The sequence below is a fragment of the Mus caroli genome, chromosome 9 (assembly GCF_900094665.2).
Source record: "Mus caroli chromosome 9, CAROLI_EIJ_v1.1, whole genome shotgun sequence".
NCBI lineage: Eukaryota > Metazoa > Chordata > Mammalia > Rodentia > Muridae > Mus > Mus caroli.
In genome coordinates, this window is record NC_034578.1 from 109,059,535 (window position 1) to 109,078,729 (window position 19,195).

The 19,195-nt window shown below is 39.9% G+C and overlaps 1 protein-coding gene across 29 annotated transcripts in view; it reads left to right on the forward strand.

Annotated features, from left to right (window-relative positions):
• The window catches only part of Clasp2 (cytoplasmic linker associated protein 2), a 172,202-nt gene that overhangs the window by 102,511 nt on the left and 50,496 nt on the right, over window positions 1–19,195 (forward strand). For 13 of the 29 annotated variants that reach the window (XM_029481877.1, XM_029481881.1, XM_029481879.1 and 10 more), the window contains 9 exons: window positions 82–152; window positions 1,921–1,980; window positions 3,622–3,699; window positions 4,431–4,598; window positions 5,167–5,222; window positions 5,991–6,164; window positions 10,496–10,519; window positions 12,052–12,069; window positions 14,183–14,284. In XM_029481877.1, the coding sequence (XP_029337737.1) occupies window positions 82–152; window positions 1,921–1,980; window positions 3,622–3,699; window positions 4,431–4,598; window positions 5,167–5,222; window positions 5,991–6,164; window positions 10,496–10,519; window positions 12,052–12,069; window positions 14,183–14,284 (751 nt within the window). Of the gene's footprint in view, window positions 1–81; window positions 153–1,920; window positions 1,981–3,621; window positions 3,700–4,430; window positions 4,599–5,166; window positions 5,223–5,990; window positions 6,165–10,495; window positions 10,520–12,051; window positions 12,070–14,182; window positions 14,285–14,431; window positions 14,459–17,299; window positions 17,327–19,195 lie in introns of all 29 variants that reach the window. The other 16 variants (XM_029481868.1, XM_029481874.1, XM_029481876.1 and 13 more) reach the window with 5 other exon arrangements.

Here is a 19,195-nt window from a genome sequence, read left to right on the forward strand (position 1 = left end):
GCTAAGTCCTTAAGTATAAGACAAAAAAAGCACTCCATGTCATGCACAGTGTCTCACGCTTTTCTAAAACATCTTTTTCAGCATACCCATGTACCCAGACTCATTCCTTTAATAACAAGCAACTGCACATCAAAGTCAGTTCCTGTGAGGAGGTAAGTGTTAGGGGGAAGGGTTTTTAGTATAAATTAGGTAATTCATTTAATCCTTAGTTTAGTGTAACAATTAGTTATAACTTCTTAATATTACCTTTTCCATTAAAACCATGATATAGTTTTTTTCAAATTTGTTTACCTTTACTCCTGTGTGTGTGTGTGTGTGTGTGTGTGTGTGTGTGTGTGTGTGTTTGCGCGCATGCGCCATAGTAGATTCGTAGAAGTCAGAAGACAGCTTTCAAGAATCAGTTCTTTTTTTCAACTGTGTGTATCCTGGGATTGAAAATACCAGGCTGAGCTGGGTGTGGTGGCACACACCTTTAATCCCAGCACTTGGGAGGCAGAGGCAGGTGGATTTCTGAGTTCGAGGCCAGCCTGGTCTACAGAGTGAGTTCCAGGACAGCCAGGGCTATACAGAGAAACCCTGTCTCGAAAAAACAAAAAAACAAAAAAAAAAAGAAAAAAAAAAAGAAAATACCAGGCTGGTTGTGAGCACTCATACTTGCTCACCCATCTCTCTAGCCCATGATACAAGCTTTCTAACCACCTCCCATTTAAGGGCAAGTGGGTGGAGCAACTGCTGTGTGCACTCAGGTTTCTCAGGTTTATCACTTAAGCTGTGGCTTATTTACTTCTCTGGTTGCCTTATTCTCCAAAGTATAGAGTAAGAAATAGCTAGAATCCCACAGGTTTCACTGTTGTATATCCCAGTGCATATGTAAGTCATGGACTGATTGAGCTCACCCCATGGGCTGCAGATTGAACACTTAAGAGTTCATAATTTGTGTGTAGAAGACAGGAAATAGATAAATCAGCATTATTAGTCCCTTTCTTTCTCGTCATGCTCTTTGGAAGCAGTCATTTCATTTGACAGAAGGTCTTGCAATATAGCCAGGCTGGCCTTGACCTTAGAATTGTTTTGCCTTTGGTTCTCAAGTACAAAGATTTCAGGCTAGCTTGATCTCTTCAAAACGTATTGCCATCAGTGATGAGGACCTAAAGGCTAATGGTGTACATCAGTGGTAGAGCACTTGTCTAACACTGGAGAATCAAGGCTACAGTGAGTGTAAGGAAAGTACTGTGTCTTTACGTTCGGTATTTGTACATTGCATGTTGGAGAACAATGAAGTTTACACAGCATTTTGTCATTAGACAATGGCTGAATACACCATTTTGTCCTTTACGTGATTTAAAACTTTTAGAACAGTTATGTAGTCACCTCTTTAAAATCTTAGGAGTCAGAAATAAGATCCCATAGGTGAAATCTGGCTAACAGCTCATTTTCCCAAATCCTACAACTGAAGAAAAAAATTAGAGATTTAGGAGAAAATATATGTGTCTTTGCTTTAAAATTCTATGTGCCTATATTTAAAATAGAAGCAAAAGTTCTGTACTATTATGTACTTATCACTGCATATTCCCTTAAGTGTGTGATCTACGTTGGGACTACATAGCGCATATGAATTCTGAGGACTGCTTTAATGAGTCTGTTCTCGCCTTCCACTTTCATGTTTGCCTCCCTCTCTCTGGGCTCCAGCATAAACACTTCATAGTTAACAAATATTCTGAAGTTAAATTATAGGCTTCAAACTTCCTTTAAACTATCTAGCATAATAATAGTAAAATCCTTTAAATTTGTTTTTGTTTTTCTAATTAAGATAATCTGAAAATAAGTCTTGTGTGTTTAATTCAGAAGCAAAATGAAATATTGTGAAAAATAGTGATATTTCTCGGTGTGTTTAATTGTAATTTAACATTTATTTTTCAGACGTTCATTTGAATTTTTAGATTTGCTGCTGCAAGAATGGCAGACTCATTCACTGGAAAGGTAGGCACCCCACCCATACAAACAGCATAAAAAGTCTCAGTCTCCTTCCCGGCAGCAGGCACGCAGAGTGTGTTGTTTATATTGTGTCTCATTTGTCTAGAGATGTGTTTCCTTGTTTGTCTTCCTTTGAGCTGGAATGCTGTGCTCCTCCTGTGCATTCAGGTTTGGTGTGTTGGGTGACAGCCCCTTAGGTAGACTAGGTTATATACGATCCTTCACATTGCATTGGGTAACATTTTACCAAGCACATATGAGGCAAGGTTCATGAGCTGCAGTCTTGAAAGGGCTTCCTGTTTAAAGTTAGAGAATTATTTGGAAGAGAAAGTTGTTGGACTATTTCTCCACACTCGCTGAGGTGTGTCCCTGGACAGCATCTGTTGTAATGAAGGAAAGTATGACCAGCTCGTCGGCTCTTTACAGGGATGTGTATTACTGTTTCATGCCACCTTTCAGTTTTGAAGCATCAGCAGTAACCTACATTTTTAGTGAATATATTGCTGATTTCTATTTTTAATTGAATTCGTCGCATTCATTTTTAGTTTAAGAAATTATATGTATAGGTATGGGGGTGTAGGTACCCTAGGAAACCAAAGGTGTCAAATCCCCTGAGGCTGGAGTTATAGGTAGCTATGAGTTGCCTAATGTGGGAGCTGGGGTCAAACTCCAGTCACCTGCAATAACAGTATGTGCTCTTAACTGCTAAGCAATCTCTACAGACCTTATAGGTCCTTTTTTTTTTTAATTGAAAGTTTTTTAAACATAGACACAAAGTATTTCATTTTTGTTTGTTTTTTGGCAGCTACTATTTTATTTATTGGTTAGATCAATTGTTCTCAGCTTCTGAGTCCTGACCCATTTGGTGGTCAAACAACCCTTTCATAGGGGTAACATATCAGATATTTACATTACGATTCATAACAGTAGCAAAATGACAGATATGAAGTACAACAAAATAATTTATAGTTGGGGATCACCACAACACCAGGAACGGCACTAAAGGGTTGCAGCAGTAGGAAGGTTGAGAGCCCCTGGCTTAGATCAAACTTGTAGCCAATTATTTTCCACAGTCGTGCGATAGTGAGGAGCCCACCATGCAGGCATTTTCCACCATCAAGTTTATAATTTTTAAATTTAAATATTGCACATTTATTTACCTATTGTCAGGATTCTATAAAAACACTTCCAGATTTATAGTCTCTGAAGTATCAGAAGGAAGCAGTATATGGGCGAGCTGTGTAGGGAAGACTGTTAGAAAATCCTCTAATCTTTGACCAGGGCAGACCTGCAGTCCCAGCTAGTGAGGATAGAACATAAGTCAGGTTGACCAGGCTACATAGAAAGATTCATCTCAGTAAGAAAGGAGAGAAAAGGATGTTAGGTGTGGTATTGCACACTTGTAACCTCAGTACACTAGAGGCTGATGAAGGAAGATTGTGAGTTCAAGACCATCCTGGACTATGTGGCAACACTGCCTTTAAGGAGAAGTGGGGTGGGGATGTTACAGTCTTAAATAATTATTTCACTAATTAATCTTTCACTTTTCCCTCTCCTTTGGGGTAGATGTATATTATATAGGAATAACTATTGTATGTGGTGAAATGCAGTATGAAGTATTAATGTAAAGATGCTTTTATTGTGTAGACATGCAGCTGTTTTGGTTGAAACTATTAAGAAGGGCATTCATGATGCTGATGCTGAGGCCAGAGTGGAGGCAAGGAAGTAAGTTTGTACTATATTTTTGTGACAATCTAATTAAACATATTTTAGGTATTGTGTTTCTTTTAAGGAATTATGTTGAGAGGTGATTCTATTACCAATTTTCCAATTACTCTGTTTGCTAACTCTAGCAAAATTGCAGTGCATTTTATCCACTAACCGTGTGCTAGACATGGAATAAGCTGCTTGTAGTTGTGACCTGGGCCATCACCATTGCTCTCATCCCATCAGAGACTTGTCAGCTTTCATTGTCAACAAGAAACCCGAGTTTATCGAGTAGATACTATGCATCTGATATTAAGTAAGGCTCTTGGTACCCCACAGAATCTTACTCTGTAGCCTTGGCTAACCTGGAATTTAATATGTAGAGCAGGTTAGCCTTGAACTTACAGAGGTCCAACTCCCTCTGCTTCCTGAGCACTAGTATTGAAGACATGGCTCTATAGATAGGCTATTTTTAAGTTGTTAATTCTGAAGATAATTCTTCAAGGTGGTACTGCCCCCATAGCTGCATCTGGAGTTTGAGATGGGGAGTCAATCGGGGACACAAGAGCTATAAGTGGTCACAATCAGACTGTGAACTGAGGTCTGTTTTTTTTCAAAAGCTGCATTTTTTACCACTGGGATTGGTTCAGTTTACCCAGTTTCTACTCAACATGGATACTGCCTTACACATGTGCTTGTGTTCCTAGAGTTAGGACCAGCTGTCACTGATGTCCTTCCTTTCTTTCCAGGACATACATGGGCCTTAGAAACCACTTTCCTGGTGAAGCTGAAACATTGTACAACTCCCTTGAGCCATCATATCAGAAAAGTCTCCAAACGTACTTAAAGAGTTCTGGAAGTGCAGCTTCTCTTCCGCAGTCAGACAGGTCCTCCTCCAGCTCACAAGAAAGTCTCAAGTAAGGTCATACTCTTGGGAGCGATGTCTTCCTCTTCCTAACTCCTCCACCTGGGTAGTTTGTGTCTACTAAGACCTTGAAAAAACGGTGACCTGGTGTTTGTTAATTTCTTTGCTCTGCGGCTAGGGTTAATGAGTCACATTTTGTTTCTCTATATAAGTGTGTGGCAACACTTGACTTCTGTGCGATTATTGATACCATAAAATAATTGATGCAGCACGTAGTGCATTTCCACAACATGACATTGGAGGAATCACATGAGACGAGACCTGGTGTGCAGGACTGCCTGCATGCTAGTGAGAACCACGCTGTCTCTTTCTTCTGTGTGAAGTACTTCAGGGTGCGAGTGATTGACAGTGCTGACATTGTCTATGTGCTGAAGAGCGGAGTCAGTAACGTAGCCTAGTCTCCATTTGTTCATTGCCGATTACTTTTGCTTTATTGCCAGTTCTTGAAGACAACTGTTTTTAAGAAAAAATGCCTCAATTTTCTTGACAGCTGATATTTCATTCTTACCAGAGTGGTCAGCCAAGTCTTGTTACTAACAACATTTCTTTTTACCTTCCAGTCGTCCTTTTTCTTCTAAATGGTCAACAGCAAATCCTTCGACTGTAGCTGGAAGAGGTAATTACTTCTTGGAGTAAGAGTTACAGCCCGTTGTGTCTCTAAGCAGTAGCATTTAAAGAGGTTTGAAGTGATCCACAGTGAGAAAATATTTTCATGACACAGTACCATAAATTGTGGGGACACACCTTGACTCTGGAGGCGAATAGAAGCCAAGGCTTTGGGAAGTAGCTTAGATTTTAGTGATCCACTGTGTTTCTTGTGTTTGATTGCTTTAAAATGCCGGTTAGGATCACTCAGTTGACTTCACAGCTATTACTGAGGCAGCTCATCATATAGTCAAACGCTTTTAAAAACTGAAGCTAAATTTCAGTTGAATGACTTGGCTCAGACTTCCTAAGAGGGACAAAGCTGCACTAATGTTGCAATATCCCAATATCTAGACTAACTTTTCTTGCGTTTTCTAATAGTAAAGAATAATAATATGCTCATATATTTTAGTGTTTTATTTCCATAAATCAGTCTTAAACATATCTCTTCTGTTACCAAACAGACCTGTCAATTTTATAATCAAAAGTCAGCATTTTTTCCATGAGAGAAAAATGAGGCAAAGAACTATTCAGAATTGCTGGAGAAAGCTGTTTTATCATAACTGAAACTGAGCATTCTCACTTTAAGGTGATGTTACGGTGCTGTCTGTCCACATGGCCACTGCTGTCTTGTGGACTGTGTGTTGCCACAGATGACGAGTTTATGATGGCTTTGAGTTCATGTGTCTTTGTTTTGTTTGCAGCCATTTAAATAACATATATAACTTGTTTTCTGTAGTATCTGTGGGAGGCAGCAAAGCCAACCCCCTTCCAGGAAGCCTGCAGCGTTCTCGAAGTGACATTGATGTGAATGCGGCAGCTGGTGCCAAGGCTCATCATGCTGCTGGGCAGGCGGTGCGAAGTGGGCGTTTAGGTGCAGGTGCCCTGAATCCAGGCTCCTATGCATCACTAGGTATGCCAGCTCCCTTCACTCTTCCCGTCCTCTCAGGGACGAAATGAAATACCATACTCACTTCTGGTCCATTCTTGCTTGTTTGCAGTGACCTTGGTACTGATCTCTGCTTGTCTCCATTGTCTTCCTCTTTATCCTGATCAGACATACTGTTCTTGATCCCATGGTTGCCTATAGAATTTTCATAACTGCATTAAAGACACACCTATGGGGGGTTACCGAGGGAAGGCATGGGTTTTTTAAACAACTGCTGTTTCCTTGGTCTTATTTCTATTCCTTTACCTTTGGGGAGAAGGAAGAACTGTAAAGGGCTTCTGTGTCTCATCACAGCTTAGCCATACATTCTAAATGATGTTCAGAGTTGGGTTTTTTCTGTATGTTTCAACAGGCTGGTTGTCCATGTTGCGTCTCTGATGCACACTTCTGTTTTCTGCCTCATGGTTGTAGTGTAGAACACTAAACAGATTGGTTACTGCATACAATAAAGGGCATAGAGATTTGGGCAGGGATTTGGTGAGTGCTAGAATGGCAGTGTTTAAGAATGATGAAGTAAGCATAGATCAGTCAGTGCATGCTGTTGAGAAGGTATTTCACAGTTTTTATAAATTACAACCTGTTAAACACCGTGGTACAATACATCCCAGATGACCAGAATCTTGAACAAAATCGTAAGACAATTTATTGGAAACCCAATAGATAAGAATTCATCTAACCAGCCAGGCAGTGGTGGCGCACACTTTTAATCCCAGCACTTGGGAGGCAGAGGCAGGCAGATTTCTGAGTTCAAGGCCAGCTTGGTCTACAATGTGAGTTCCAAGACAACCAGGGCTATACAGAGAAACCCTGCCTCGAAAAAACACAAAACAACAACAACAACAAAAAAAAAAAACCCCAAGAATTCATCTAATCTCACATCACTGAAATAATTTCTAAATCTAAATAAATTATAGCCTTAATTTAAGTCTAAGATATGAAAATATAAACTTGGAGACAGTTTTTGCCACACTCCACAAAAAAGTATAAATAGACCATAAAAATAAAATACTTATCAAATTAGCCTATAAACACCAGAACAAATGTTGGATTTTAACTGGTCAAACAAATGGAAGTGAAAGGTGTATAAATATACAGGAAAGTAGGAGAGTGAGGGACCCTGACGAGAGCCTGAGGACCTTGTCACAGCTCTGAGTGAGTTCACAAATGGACACGATTTCTGAATGGCAATTTAATACCTGAAGCTTTGTTAAAGGTTTGGAGTTTGGGTCCAGGACCTGCAAGAGAGCTCAGGTAAAGTTCATCCTCATCAAAGGAGAGACCGATAGCACATAGAGATAGGGACACGGACACACACACACACACACACACACACACACACACACACACACTCTGACCCAGGAATTGAGTAATTAAGTAATTATACCAAAGAATAAAAATGAACCTTTACTTCAGGATGTAATCTCCTGTCGTATGCCCTTTCAGTATGAGTGTCTTTGGTTCGGCTACTCGTGTGCATTATTTACTGAATATGAGCTTGTGCTCTTTTTCGCAATATCATAGTGCGCTATTCTAATGCTCCATACATATTCTCTCCATGCCACTGAGGATCCTGACTGCAGATATCTGTGGAGAGACTGGGGCACCCTTAAGATCCATAGGAAGTACTGGGAACTCTCGGCTCAGCACCCTTTTGGTTCGGTAATGTAGAGTGAGGAGTAGATCCCTCACTGTAGAGACGACAAGGCCTCAGCCTGGGTAGAGCCGTGAGGGCTTGGCAAGGAGGGTCTGTCAGCCTAAGGAAGTGAAGTAGAAAAGAACTGGTGACCTAAAGAAAACATAGAAGGTGAAAGGAGGAGAAAGAAAAGGAAGAAAAGAAGGTGGAATCAAGTGTACTGTTGCATGCCTTTAATCTCAGTACTGGGAAGCAGCCAGCCAGGCTCTATAAAGAGACACCGTTTCAATAAAATAAAAGGAAGTAAAAACAGGATTTCGAAGATGCCTTTCAGTATGTAAAAGCACTTGCTATATAAGCATAAGGATATGAGTTAAGATTTGAGCACTTAGGGTTGGGGAGATGGCTCAGTGGTTAAGAGCACCGACTACTCTTCTGAAGGCCCTGAGTTCAAATCCCAGCAACCACAAGGTGGCTCACAACCATCCATAATGAGATCTGATGCTCTCTTCTGGTGTGTCTGAAGACAGTTATAGTGTACTTACATAGAATAAATAAATAAATCTTTAAAAAAAAAAAAAAAGAAAAGAAAAGAAACTGCAGCACACCACCAAAATGAATGAATGAATGAATGAATGAATAAAAAAATTGCGCTCTTACCTAAAAGCTGGGCATGGCAGCACACACCCAACCCCTGTCCTCACGAGACCTCCTTCAGCCCTACACACGTGACTGGTGGGCTCTGCTTTCTTCTGTGTTGAACCTTGTTTATCATGTCTGAACTTAGAGAATTCAGAATGAGTATATCATTTTTTTTTTCAAACACTCCCTGTATTCAGTTTTTCTCAGGTTTCCTGCTAAGTACTGAGGATCTGGAAATTCCGTACTATTTTTTTCAGTTTATTGGTAATGCTGCTGAGAAATAAGGGGCTACAGATTTGTTGGCTTTCATGCATTTTGAGTTGAACTTGCTACGAGACCTCAAACTCAAAATGTTTAGGAAACAGTTGAGATGAAATGGGTATACAAAGAAAAGGTAACTTTAAACTGCATACACTCTCTAGTGCAGTTGCCACTGGCTAATTTGCTTTTGGTTTTTTTTTTTTAAAGCACTGAATTCTGTGGCACCGAGGTGGCCTGTGTGTTTTGAAATTTACCTGTTAACTTTTGTAGAGGAAAGTTAGTGTCATACAGAATGGCCAGGGTGTGTGTGTGTTTATATTGAGGTATAGCTCATGATAAAAGACATACCTGGCACACATAAGTATTCTTAGTAGGAGGTTCATGGAACTGCCTGAATGGAAAAGAAAACAAATGATTTTAGTAAGGTCGGTTAGATAAAAGTCAAATTTTGGTTAGATGTGGAAGAAATTGGTACTGGAATCTATGAACTTGCCATGCTCGATGGCCAAGAAGAAAATGATAGAGCTCTGAGGCTCCTCTCAGCCCTGGCACTTTCCTCCCCCTCCTTGTTTTAAGATCTTTGTCTGTACACCAAGGTGGTTGGTTAGCTCGAGAAGAAAGCAGTGAAAGGATGAAGAGAGTGGCCTGGTGCAGCTCCTGCAGAAGCTGTGAGAAGTGGCCTGCAGTGAGCAGAGCTGGCAGTGAGAGGGCAACAGTTTCCTGGGCCAGCATAGGAGGAAATGGAGGGCAGGGAGTAGAGTCAGGCATGGCACTTGCAGTACCAGGTGGGTCTTCAGAAGAGTGTATTCATTAGAATTAGAGTTGTCTGCCTGAGAAGTCTTGGTCCAAGAAGTGACTAAAGGTTTTGAATAGTCTTGAGTACAAGAGAAGGGACATTGTTAGACTTGGCCACAGTTTGGAGCTTATGGGTGAGGTTTATTAGAGTGGACGGCCACACAGCAGAACCAGTAGGGAGATAATCGCCTTGGAGGCCTAACCCTCGGAACTAGGCTTAGCAAGAAAGACTCCTTCCTCTGCTATGAAATGCTACAACATGTCAACCAGTGTTTCTGCCAGGGAAGCTCATTTAAGACTTCTAGTCCAGGGGTGGAGTAGGGAGAGGAGGCTGGTCATATTGGCTCTTTGCTTTTTCAACAAGCCACAATTATCAGAATTCCAGACACCCAGAAGAAAGTTGATGCTCACCACAAATGATACTGCTTGCATATGGTTCAGGAGATTACTATGGCAGTCGAGATCCTCTGCTGTCATGGAACCTTGTTATCATGGGGAGGTGGGGGTGGAGGTGTTCGGAGCTGAGTTAGCAGAGGCCAGTGTTGCACACAGGACCTTCAGAAGAGCAACAGCAACCACACATGGTGACGCATAGCTGTAACTGCAGCACTCTGGAGACTGGGACAGGAGGTTTGTGACATGTGGGCCTCAAAAACAATAGCATTGCCAGTCCTACTATGCTAACTTTCTTATGACAGATATTAAAGGCCTGGTCTTCAGTGGCACCACCTGATCACAAGCTGTGTGGGTTTTCTCTAGGAACTTGTGGTACAGAGACAGATTTTTACCCAGATGTGTGATTATAGGAGCTGAAAGTTCAAAGGAAAGATGGGATCTGTGAGAAGCCAGATGGCAAAGTGAGCCTGTACAAGTCAATTGTCTTTTTAAAAAAATAGGGATTATGAAGTCTTTTTTTCTAATATACTAAGTTTTCCTCTGTTCTCTGCTTGCTCTTTCATCAAAGAGGATACTTCTGACAAGATGGATGGTAAGACTTTTATAATTCTTTTCCACATCTCTCCTGGGCCCTTGTTGATTCTTTTATGCTATTTATTTATCAAGAACTTTGTGTGAAATGGCTGCAGGACTCCAGCTTGGATTTTGCGTTGCTTTTATCCATTTTAGATTTCCTTGTGGGTTTTTTTTTTTTTTTTTTTGGAACTTAAGTCAATTACCGAAAATAGTTCCTATGAAACCTAAAAAATAGGCCTCATATTTTTAATTTCCTATTTCTTTTTATCTCAAAACTGGATTCAGGAGGAGGAAAGGAGTCTCTTAAGTCTCTGTTTTAACATGTTAGTTACCGACTGGAGAGGGACAGGGACAGTGTCTCACAGTTGACATGTTTATTTCAAATTGATGGCAAGTTGCACATGCTGAGATTTTAAACTAACATTTAATTTAAACTAAAGTTTAAGCTTTGCTTTTTAAATTCCAATATTCAAATTATTACAGCTTGTCTGTGGCTGCTTTGGTCTAGTCACAAATCTGAGCCTTGTTTTGTCAGACACTAGAGAGAAAACGGTCACAGCACTCTTTTCCCTGTCAGGGCTGATGGTATCAGCTGGAGTCTGAGCTTTGTTAAAGAATTTGTTCAAAGAAAAGAAAGGGAAGCAAAACACCTTTTCTCTTTAATTATTATATAAGCTCTACAAATTTACCTCAATTTTTTTTCTATTTTAATGAAATGGAAGCTTTATTTAATCTCAGGTTAGGAACTATTTTTAGTATCTCCATTTTAAAGTGTTTCATAATTAAGCCCTTTGAATGGAAACGACAGCCATCAGGAGGGGATTTCTTTCTGAACTCTTAGATATCCTTGAACCTTTAGATTGCTGGAGCACTTAGGAAAAATTTCACTTACCAGTCAGTGTTTCTCTGTTTGGATCATAATTAAAGCCCTTTCTGGGGTGTCCTCTGTTACCTGATGTGTTACTTCCTGTGTTCAGCCCTTCATTTGACAGTGCAACTGTCTGTGTGTCACTGCCCAGTGGCTTTCATACTTGCTCATTTTCCATAGACTTCACACACTTTGTGGTCACACAACTGAGCGCTGCGGTTAGGTCCTTGGATTTGTCTGTGCTCTGACAAAAATGTTGGGCAAGTGCGGCCAAGGTCATGGATTTGGTTTCTGTTTCTCTCTGGTTCCTTTATGGGCTCCCTTTGAAAATGTACAGAATACAGTTCTACTTTAGAGGAAGGAGTCTACAAACCTTTATTTGCAAGGCAAAGTCATCGGAGTTAAACTCTTCTTAAGTAATTGATTTCTCGGGTTTCTTCCACCCTTCCAAAATTTAAGAATTTTGCTATTTTTAGTTTTCTGACTTTAACTTTTTTGGTATGAACTGTGAATGTAATTCCGTCAGATTATTTTTTCTCATTTAAATGTTTTCAAGGCTAAATCCTATCTGACTAAAGCTACATTCTATTTTCACCTTTGCAGATGAATCTTGGGGGGAGGGGATTGTAAGGTACCATTTTCAGAATTTGTTGAAATACTGTTTTATTTCTCTTATTTAGGAACAGCATCTGATGATGGTAAGAAGTAAATACTTTGTTAGTAACACAGACCCTCCACCTCATAGTTTCATTGGTAGTATGCATTGAAACTAAAACAGGCTAATTTACCTGCAGACCCTTCTCATTTGCCAGCGGTGGTAGCTTTTGCATTCTATATTTGGTTGTGTTCATTGTGTGTAAAATTTTTTTCTAATTCTTCATCATGCAGTTGTGCTTTATATCCTGGATCATCTCATTCTAGAAAAACATTGCTTAACATACTTAATAATATCTAGTATATAATTCCATTTTTCCCAGTAATGACAACAGAATTTTTTTTCTTTTCTAAAAAAAAATTAATACCAGGTTATTTCTGCTTCTTAGGAACACTGCTTTATCATTGGACATTAAAAACTTTTATTTCATCTATTTTGAAGTGTATCTTTTAATTTTTGAATCAGTGACTACAGAATTGATCTCTGATTCAAATTCAGTTTAAGAGCATAACCACTTGCTACATAGACTCTCCTGAGTCAGTTGACATTAAAAGAAATAGTCCTTCTGAGTTTATAGAAATAAAAATTGAGTTTTTGTATTTATCCTTCAGGAAGGATAAATCTCATTAAAGCCTTTTAATCCTTTTTTTTTTTTAAACACAATTTTTTCCTTAAGTTTGACATGAACAACATTTTCTTGAGTATAAAACCAAATGCATGTAATTGTTTTTGTTTTTATATTAACTGTGGTGTGCTTGAGATAGTGTTAAGTTAAAATTGTATTACTCTAAAAATCTTAGTTCTGATTTGGCAGAATTCTGAATGGCAGCTTACTTTAGTACTTTGAACTTAAAGCATTAGTATGTGGCTAGAATATAGGTGGAGTCTTTATTCAGTTTCTCCGCACTGTTCTTCAGTTATGAGGAAATAATGACCTACCCAGAGCAGACTTCTAAAGCTGAGGGCTCTGCAGCGTGGGCTCCTGGCGCCTTGCTGGTGATGCTCTCTTGGCATCTGCCTCCGATTCACTCCCAGCTCCCACCGCTCCTCTGACTTCACCTAGTCCTTATGCTCAAATCCAGCCCTCCTCTTCAGCACCTGCTTTTCAAATCAGGATGGTCAAATTGGTCACTATCTTGGGATTCCATAAAATTGTACCTCTTAATGTACATAGATTCTAAATGCTTTTTTTTCTTCTGTGTTCAACATGATGCGATGTGCTTGAGAGTGTCGCTGGAGAGCCCAGAGCACCTAGCAGTGGGGTGTGACCGTCCCTCATCTTTACTGCTGGCAGCTTACGCAGATGCGTGTTAGTGCAAGTGCTCTAGAAAGCGCCTGCTTGGGTGGCAAGCACCTTTAATCAGGCATATCTCAGTGTGTTCAAGACCAGACTGCTCTACAGTGTGAGTTCCAGCAGGACCAGAGATCCTGCCCCATACCTCTAACCAAAATGAACAAAACCAAACCTCTGGAAATACAGTGAAAATATTTGTCGTGTGGTTTTACCGCGGGGACGAGATGGAGGTAGCAGTGAAAGGAAGGATCTAGGAAGAAGAGATTAAAAAAAAAAGATGACGTGGCTGATGGCAGCGCTTCTTAAGTTCTCTTCAGAAGTACACTGTCCATCAAGAAGGTTGTTTACAGTCTTGTTCAGCTCTAAAGCTATGGCAGATATTTGAAAACAGTCCTAATTTTCTAGAAACAGAAACTTTTTTTTTAATTTTGTTTTGTGTTCTTATCTTTTGAGGGTCTCATGTAGAACAGGCTGGTCTAGAACTCAAAGAGATCCTCCTGCCTCTGCCTACCAAATTCTAGGATCAAAGGTGTGTGCCACCATGTCTGGCAATTTTCTTCTTATGTAGAACATGTATAAAGAAGTATATACCTGGATTTGGTGATATGTAGGTTGTAGTCCCAGATACTTGGGAGATAAGGCAGGAGAATTTCCTAAGCCAAGGAATTCCAGATAAGCCTAGGTGAGACGCCATCTTAGAAAGTAAACTCCAAACTGTACTTTTAAATTCTTAAGAGAAATATATAAATAATGGCTGCCTTACTTCAGAATTAAAAATATTTGAAAATAGTATAAGTCCCCTTTCTTAATACTAAATACTATTATAGTAAGTGTTTTAATTGTGTAAATATTTGTTCCTCAGGTCGGGTGAGAGCCAAGCTTTCTACACCGCTTGTTGCTGTGGGAAATGCCAAGACCGACTCTAGAGGGAGAAGCCGGACAAAAATGGTGTCTCAGTCCCAGCGTATGTACTGCTCCTGAGTCTTGCCTATTGTGTCCGTCTGGGGTGAATGTGTCTCTTATGTTATTGTTAGGAAATGAGCAGTGGATACATTCAAAGCTGATTTGAAAAGCCACAAGCCACATACTGAGTTCTTGTTCTGTACTTTAGGTTCATCATCACCTGACAAAAATGAAGGTATTTTTTTCAATGTTTTGGGTCAGTTGTTGTGCATGTTTGGGCTTGGTTTTTTTGTTCTGTTTTGTGTTTTGAGTGGGTGTTGTCTTGTGTTTGTGCTGTCAGGGGCACATCATTGATGTCCACCACTTAGCAGGCAGTCTTCATCTTGTATACAGATGTGTGCATGGAAGGACTTTCAGTACGAATCTCTTAAGTCAAGGTTCATCTTCTACTCAGAAACTCGCAGGCGTGGACAATTGTGCCTTTCAGATGCAAAATATGTTTCAGTATTAACACCAATATCTGTTTATAGCTAGCAGATGCTATACAGAGACAGAAAAGTGGGATCTATCTTCTTACTCTCCCCACACTTTGTTAGATCATCTTAAATTTTGGCTCGTATTTTGGGCAAGTGAATACTGACTTATCATGAGGGAAAAATAGGCTGAAAGCTAGTTTTGATCAATTTCATGGGAAATTTGAGATTTATGTTCTTAGGTTTCACTGCTCACTGAGTTAGTTCCTTATGGGAACAATTAAAAAGCTCAGTCGTAGGCCTAGGTAAAAGCAGGACCTGTGTCTGTCTGTCTGTCTGCCCCAACAAGTGCCTGGGCAATGCATTTTAGCCACAGTGACTTCTTGCTGCTCCCTCTGTTCCCACAGACTGTCCTCAGCACTCTCTAACACCAGGTGGTTTTTCTAAGGAAGTGAAGAATAGGTCCTTTTTATAACCTAATTAGCCCGAGAAAGAATGGGTTCCAAGGTGACTGTCGGGTTGTAGATGGCCTGTTTATTTTTAATAGTCTGATTCCTGCATCTTGGGGTCAAGGGAGACAAGTAAGGCTCAGAGACATGAGGACACCTAAGTGCATGTGTCGTGGTCCCACCTCTTCCTGGCATCAGAATGTCAGGCAGAGCAACACTGGAAGCTTTCTGTAGGAGTCCTAAAATGAGCAGAAGGATTTGGCATAGTTTGTTTCAGAATGAAGGCTACTCACAAACAGTCAGAATAATACATAGTTCTGCAAGGCAAGGGCTTTTCTCTGACAGATCAAAAGTAGTGACAATACCACATTCTCCTGTGGGTGTGTGCTGTGGAGTGATTCTTAGAGAACATTGATTACCAGTGCACCCTCCCTTCTCCTTGTCTATTGCGCAGACTAACATCAGCGCAGCCTGGGAGCTAGCTAAGACACAGGGTCTGTGTACAGCCAGAGTCAGGCCACCAAGGGCTCTGGGGTAAAGTAAAGGTTGCAGGCTTTGGACCTGTGTTGCCCACATTGCAGTCCTGGCTATTGTAGGTTCCTGTATTTTTCTGTACCCACCTGTAAAATGAGGAGGATAATAGCGTCTGCCTCAGGGGATTGTCATGAGCATTGAATGAGTCAGCATATTTAATGCAGTTACAACAGTGTACACCAGAGTAAGTGCCGTGAATTACCTGACAAGATTATCCTTGGTATTATTCATAATAAAATGAAAACGGATTTTTTTTTTAAAAGATTTATTTATTGTTATGAATAAGTACGCTGTAGTTGTCTTAAGACGCACCAGAAGAGGGCATCAGATCTCATTACCGATGGTTGTGAGCCACCATGTGGTTGCTGGGATTTGAACTCAGGACCTCTGGAAGAGCAGTCAGTGATCTTACCCACTGAGGCATCTTGCCAGCCCGAAAACGGAATTTTATGATGCTGTTACGTGTTTTTATACCTTGATATTTTTACTGCCCTCATGAAACAGAAATAAACACTAAAGTTAGGATGTTTAAAACCTAAAGGAAAATACAGATAATCGCAAATTGTCCATGCGAGGATTTAAGTTAAAACTTAATTGTGAGATAATTGTTATTTTCTGACTTCTTGACCTTGGTTGGGACCCTCTTTTTCAATCATTGGAACTTCAGAGCATGACAGTGAAAGACAGGAGGATTATGCTATGTTTGCCTTGTTAAACCTCATAGGACTTTCAGGTCTAGAGACGTTCCCACCATAAAATCACACACGTCTTAAATCATTAGAAAGATCTCATTTCTTTGCTTGCCTGTTTATTTGGATGAGTATGTGTTCATTTAAGATTCTTTTGTTAAAAAGATGTGTGATTAGTATGCAAGTTTGTTCACAGCTTGTTTGCACAGGGTCCTCCTGTGCCTTCCATCTTCATCGTAGTGTCTCATTACGGTGCATGGTGCTCATGTTTGGGGTTGTCATCTAGAAAGGCAGAGAATCTCTTGGACCAAAGCAGGTGTGCTCAGGCTCACCAGAATAAAGAAAGCAGAGCTAATGGGGAGCCTGACTGGTAGGTTAAGGAAGAGCTGCGTCCTCACTCTGTTGGTAGTGACTGGTTGTGTACCGGTGACTGACTGTGCAGCCTGCCAGGAGCTTCCTTTCCCCCCTGCCTCTTGCTTTTCTATGAATCTTAAAAAAGATGAGATTCTTAGCTTTTTCATCTCCATTGTTCTTCAGCTATAAGATGCGTTATTTGTTCCTATATCTAATTTTAAATTAAAAGTTTAAAATAAAATTGTAAACATTTGACAGCTTGGATCCCATAAAGGACCAGCTGAAGGATGCGCATTGACTTGTGCAGTTTCATTTCATCTGCTTGGTACATGAGTGTCAGCTGTAAAACTGTTATGTGTACTGCTTTTGTGACAGACATTTGTGCTATGGAATTTTTTTAACGTTTGCTCTTTTTTGTGTTCGGTTTGTTTTTTGTTTGGTTTTTGTTTTGTTTTGTTTTTTCTTGAGAACTGACTAAGCTTTGTTATTTTCATCTGCCATCCATTTTAAAACTGCTTCTTCCCTCTTCGTGGATTATAACCCTTACCCTAACTCTGCTTTACACTTACTTGTTCAGGATCACAATCTGCTAATACCATTGGTGGTAAGAATCTACAGACTTTATGTGTGCACCTCTTGTCTGGTCACCTATTCTCATCAACAAGAATGAGTTCTATTCAGCAGAAACTCTAACTACATAATACCCAGCCATTCTGTTTTGGTACTAGAGCAAAACCTGCTAGTCAGGAGTTCTCTTTGGCCTGTCTTTCTAGTATCATGAAACTCTAAAAATTTTGAAATTTTCCAAGTTGACGCTACAGATATAAATATTAAGAAGAGAGAGGAAACTATAGTAACATTTTGATATGTAACAATACAACAGAAAATAGTTATTCAAGTTGAAGATTTGCCTCTAGGGCATTTTTGTTCCATGTTGCTCTCTGGGCTGAACTTGCCCTTTTCTTCAACTCTGGTGGCTCTACTAGAGAAAGTGCTTCAGCATTTTAAGTATAAATGACTCCAAAGGAGCCCTAGGCACTGGAAATGTCTCGTTCTTTGATGGTGAAAGGCTAATGGAGAAGAGAGGACACTGTGCATATGAAATGAACACTGCCAGCTTCCTTCCTAAGGTGAGGGAATGCGTGAGCTTCAATAGAGAGTGGACTTGCCCAGGTTTCATCAACTCAGGACATGCCAAGGAGGAAGAATGTCAGTGTGCTTCTGGATTGCACCTTCCTGTCTGCTGAATAGACCCACATTTCAGAGTTCGTTCGCTTTCCTACCAGTACCCCACCCACACGCGTTTATGACTGATCTGAACAGAATGCATACTGTATGTACTCAGTTCATTATAGTTTCTATATCATTGAGAGTTTCTCATAACTCCCATTGGCCTATGGTGCATTGTAAGTTTGTGGCATGTTGGGTGTTTGGGTGTTTTTGTGTGTATGTTTAGTTTACATATTGCATGGAGAAAATAGATGCCTCAGCAATACTTCAAAGAAGAAGAGAAAAACCAGATTTGAAGATTCTTCACCTGCAACATCATGAAACTTTTGAATGGTCATTTTAAAATAGACTTGAGTAATTTCTCCACTCAGTAACTTGTTAATTTTACAGGAAGCAATGCTTCTTCATTTTATAAGATTGCTATCACCGGTGGAATATATATTTTATTTTGTGTACTGAAAATATTTTAAAACAAACCAAGAATATGAATTAACCTAAGCAAAAGATGCCCACAAATCGTAACAATAAGATAACAGCAGGTCCCATCCAGCTTGCTCATGTTCCTTGACCTGCACTGAATGGCAGAATCAGGAGCTTTTACAGCTGCTATTTCTGGAAGTCCCAAGAACTTGTTAAAGTTACTGTAAGATATCTGCCTAGGATTAGAAATGGCGTCTTCCATAAGAAAGATAAGACGACCCTCTAAATCCCTCTGAAATGCCTGCCTGGTACACACGGCCAGTTTTGGGTTTTTTTTTTTTTTTTTTTTTTTTTTTTGGGTTTTTTTTTTTTTTTTTGATGAGTGTTTTTGGTTTTGGTTTTTGTGGGGTTTATTTTGGGTTTTGGGTTTTTTGTTTTTTTGTTTTCTGTTTTTTAATTTGGTTTCTCTGTGTAGCCCTGGCTGTCCTGGACTTGCTCTGTAGACCAGGCTGGCCTCAAACTCACAGTGCCATTTTTGACAGCCAGTATTCATTCCCATTGGCATTTAAATCTTGAATCTCCTGGGTAGAAATGAGACACAGTTGAGTGTGTCACACGATAGTGTGCAGTATGAGTAGAGACTCTTAGTATAGTAAAAGTGGGTAACAAAGAGACAGTTTTTCCCCTAAAGATTTATTTAAATGCAAGTTTTCTAAAATACTGCTGTTCAGTTGAGCAAGCGTCTGGTTCTTTTTCTTTTTTTTTTTTTTTTTAATTCAGTATACACATAAAACACTTTGAGTGATCCCTCTTAAAAAGGTAG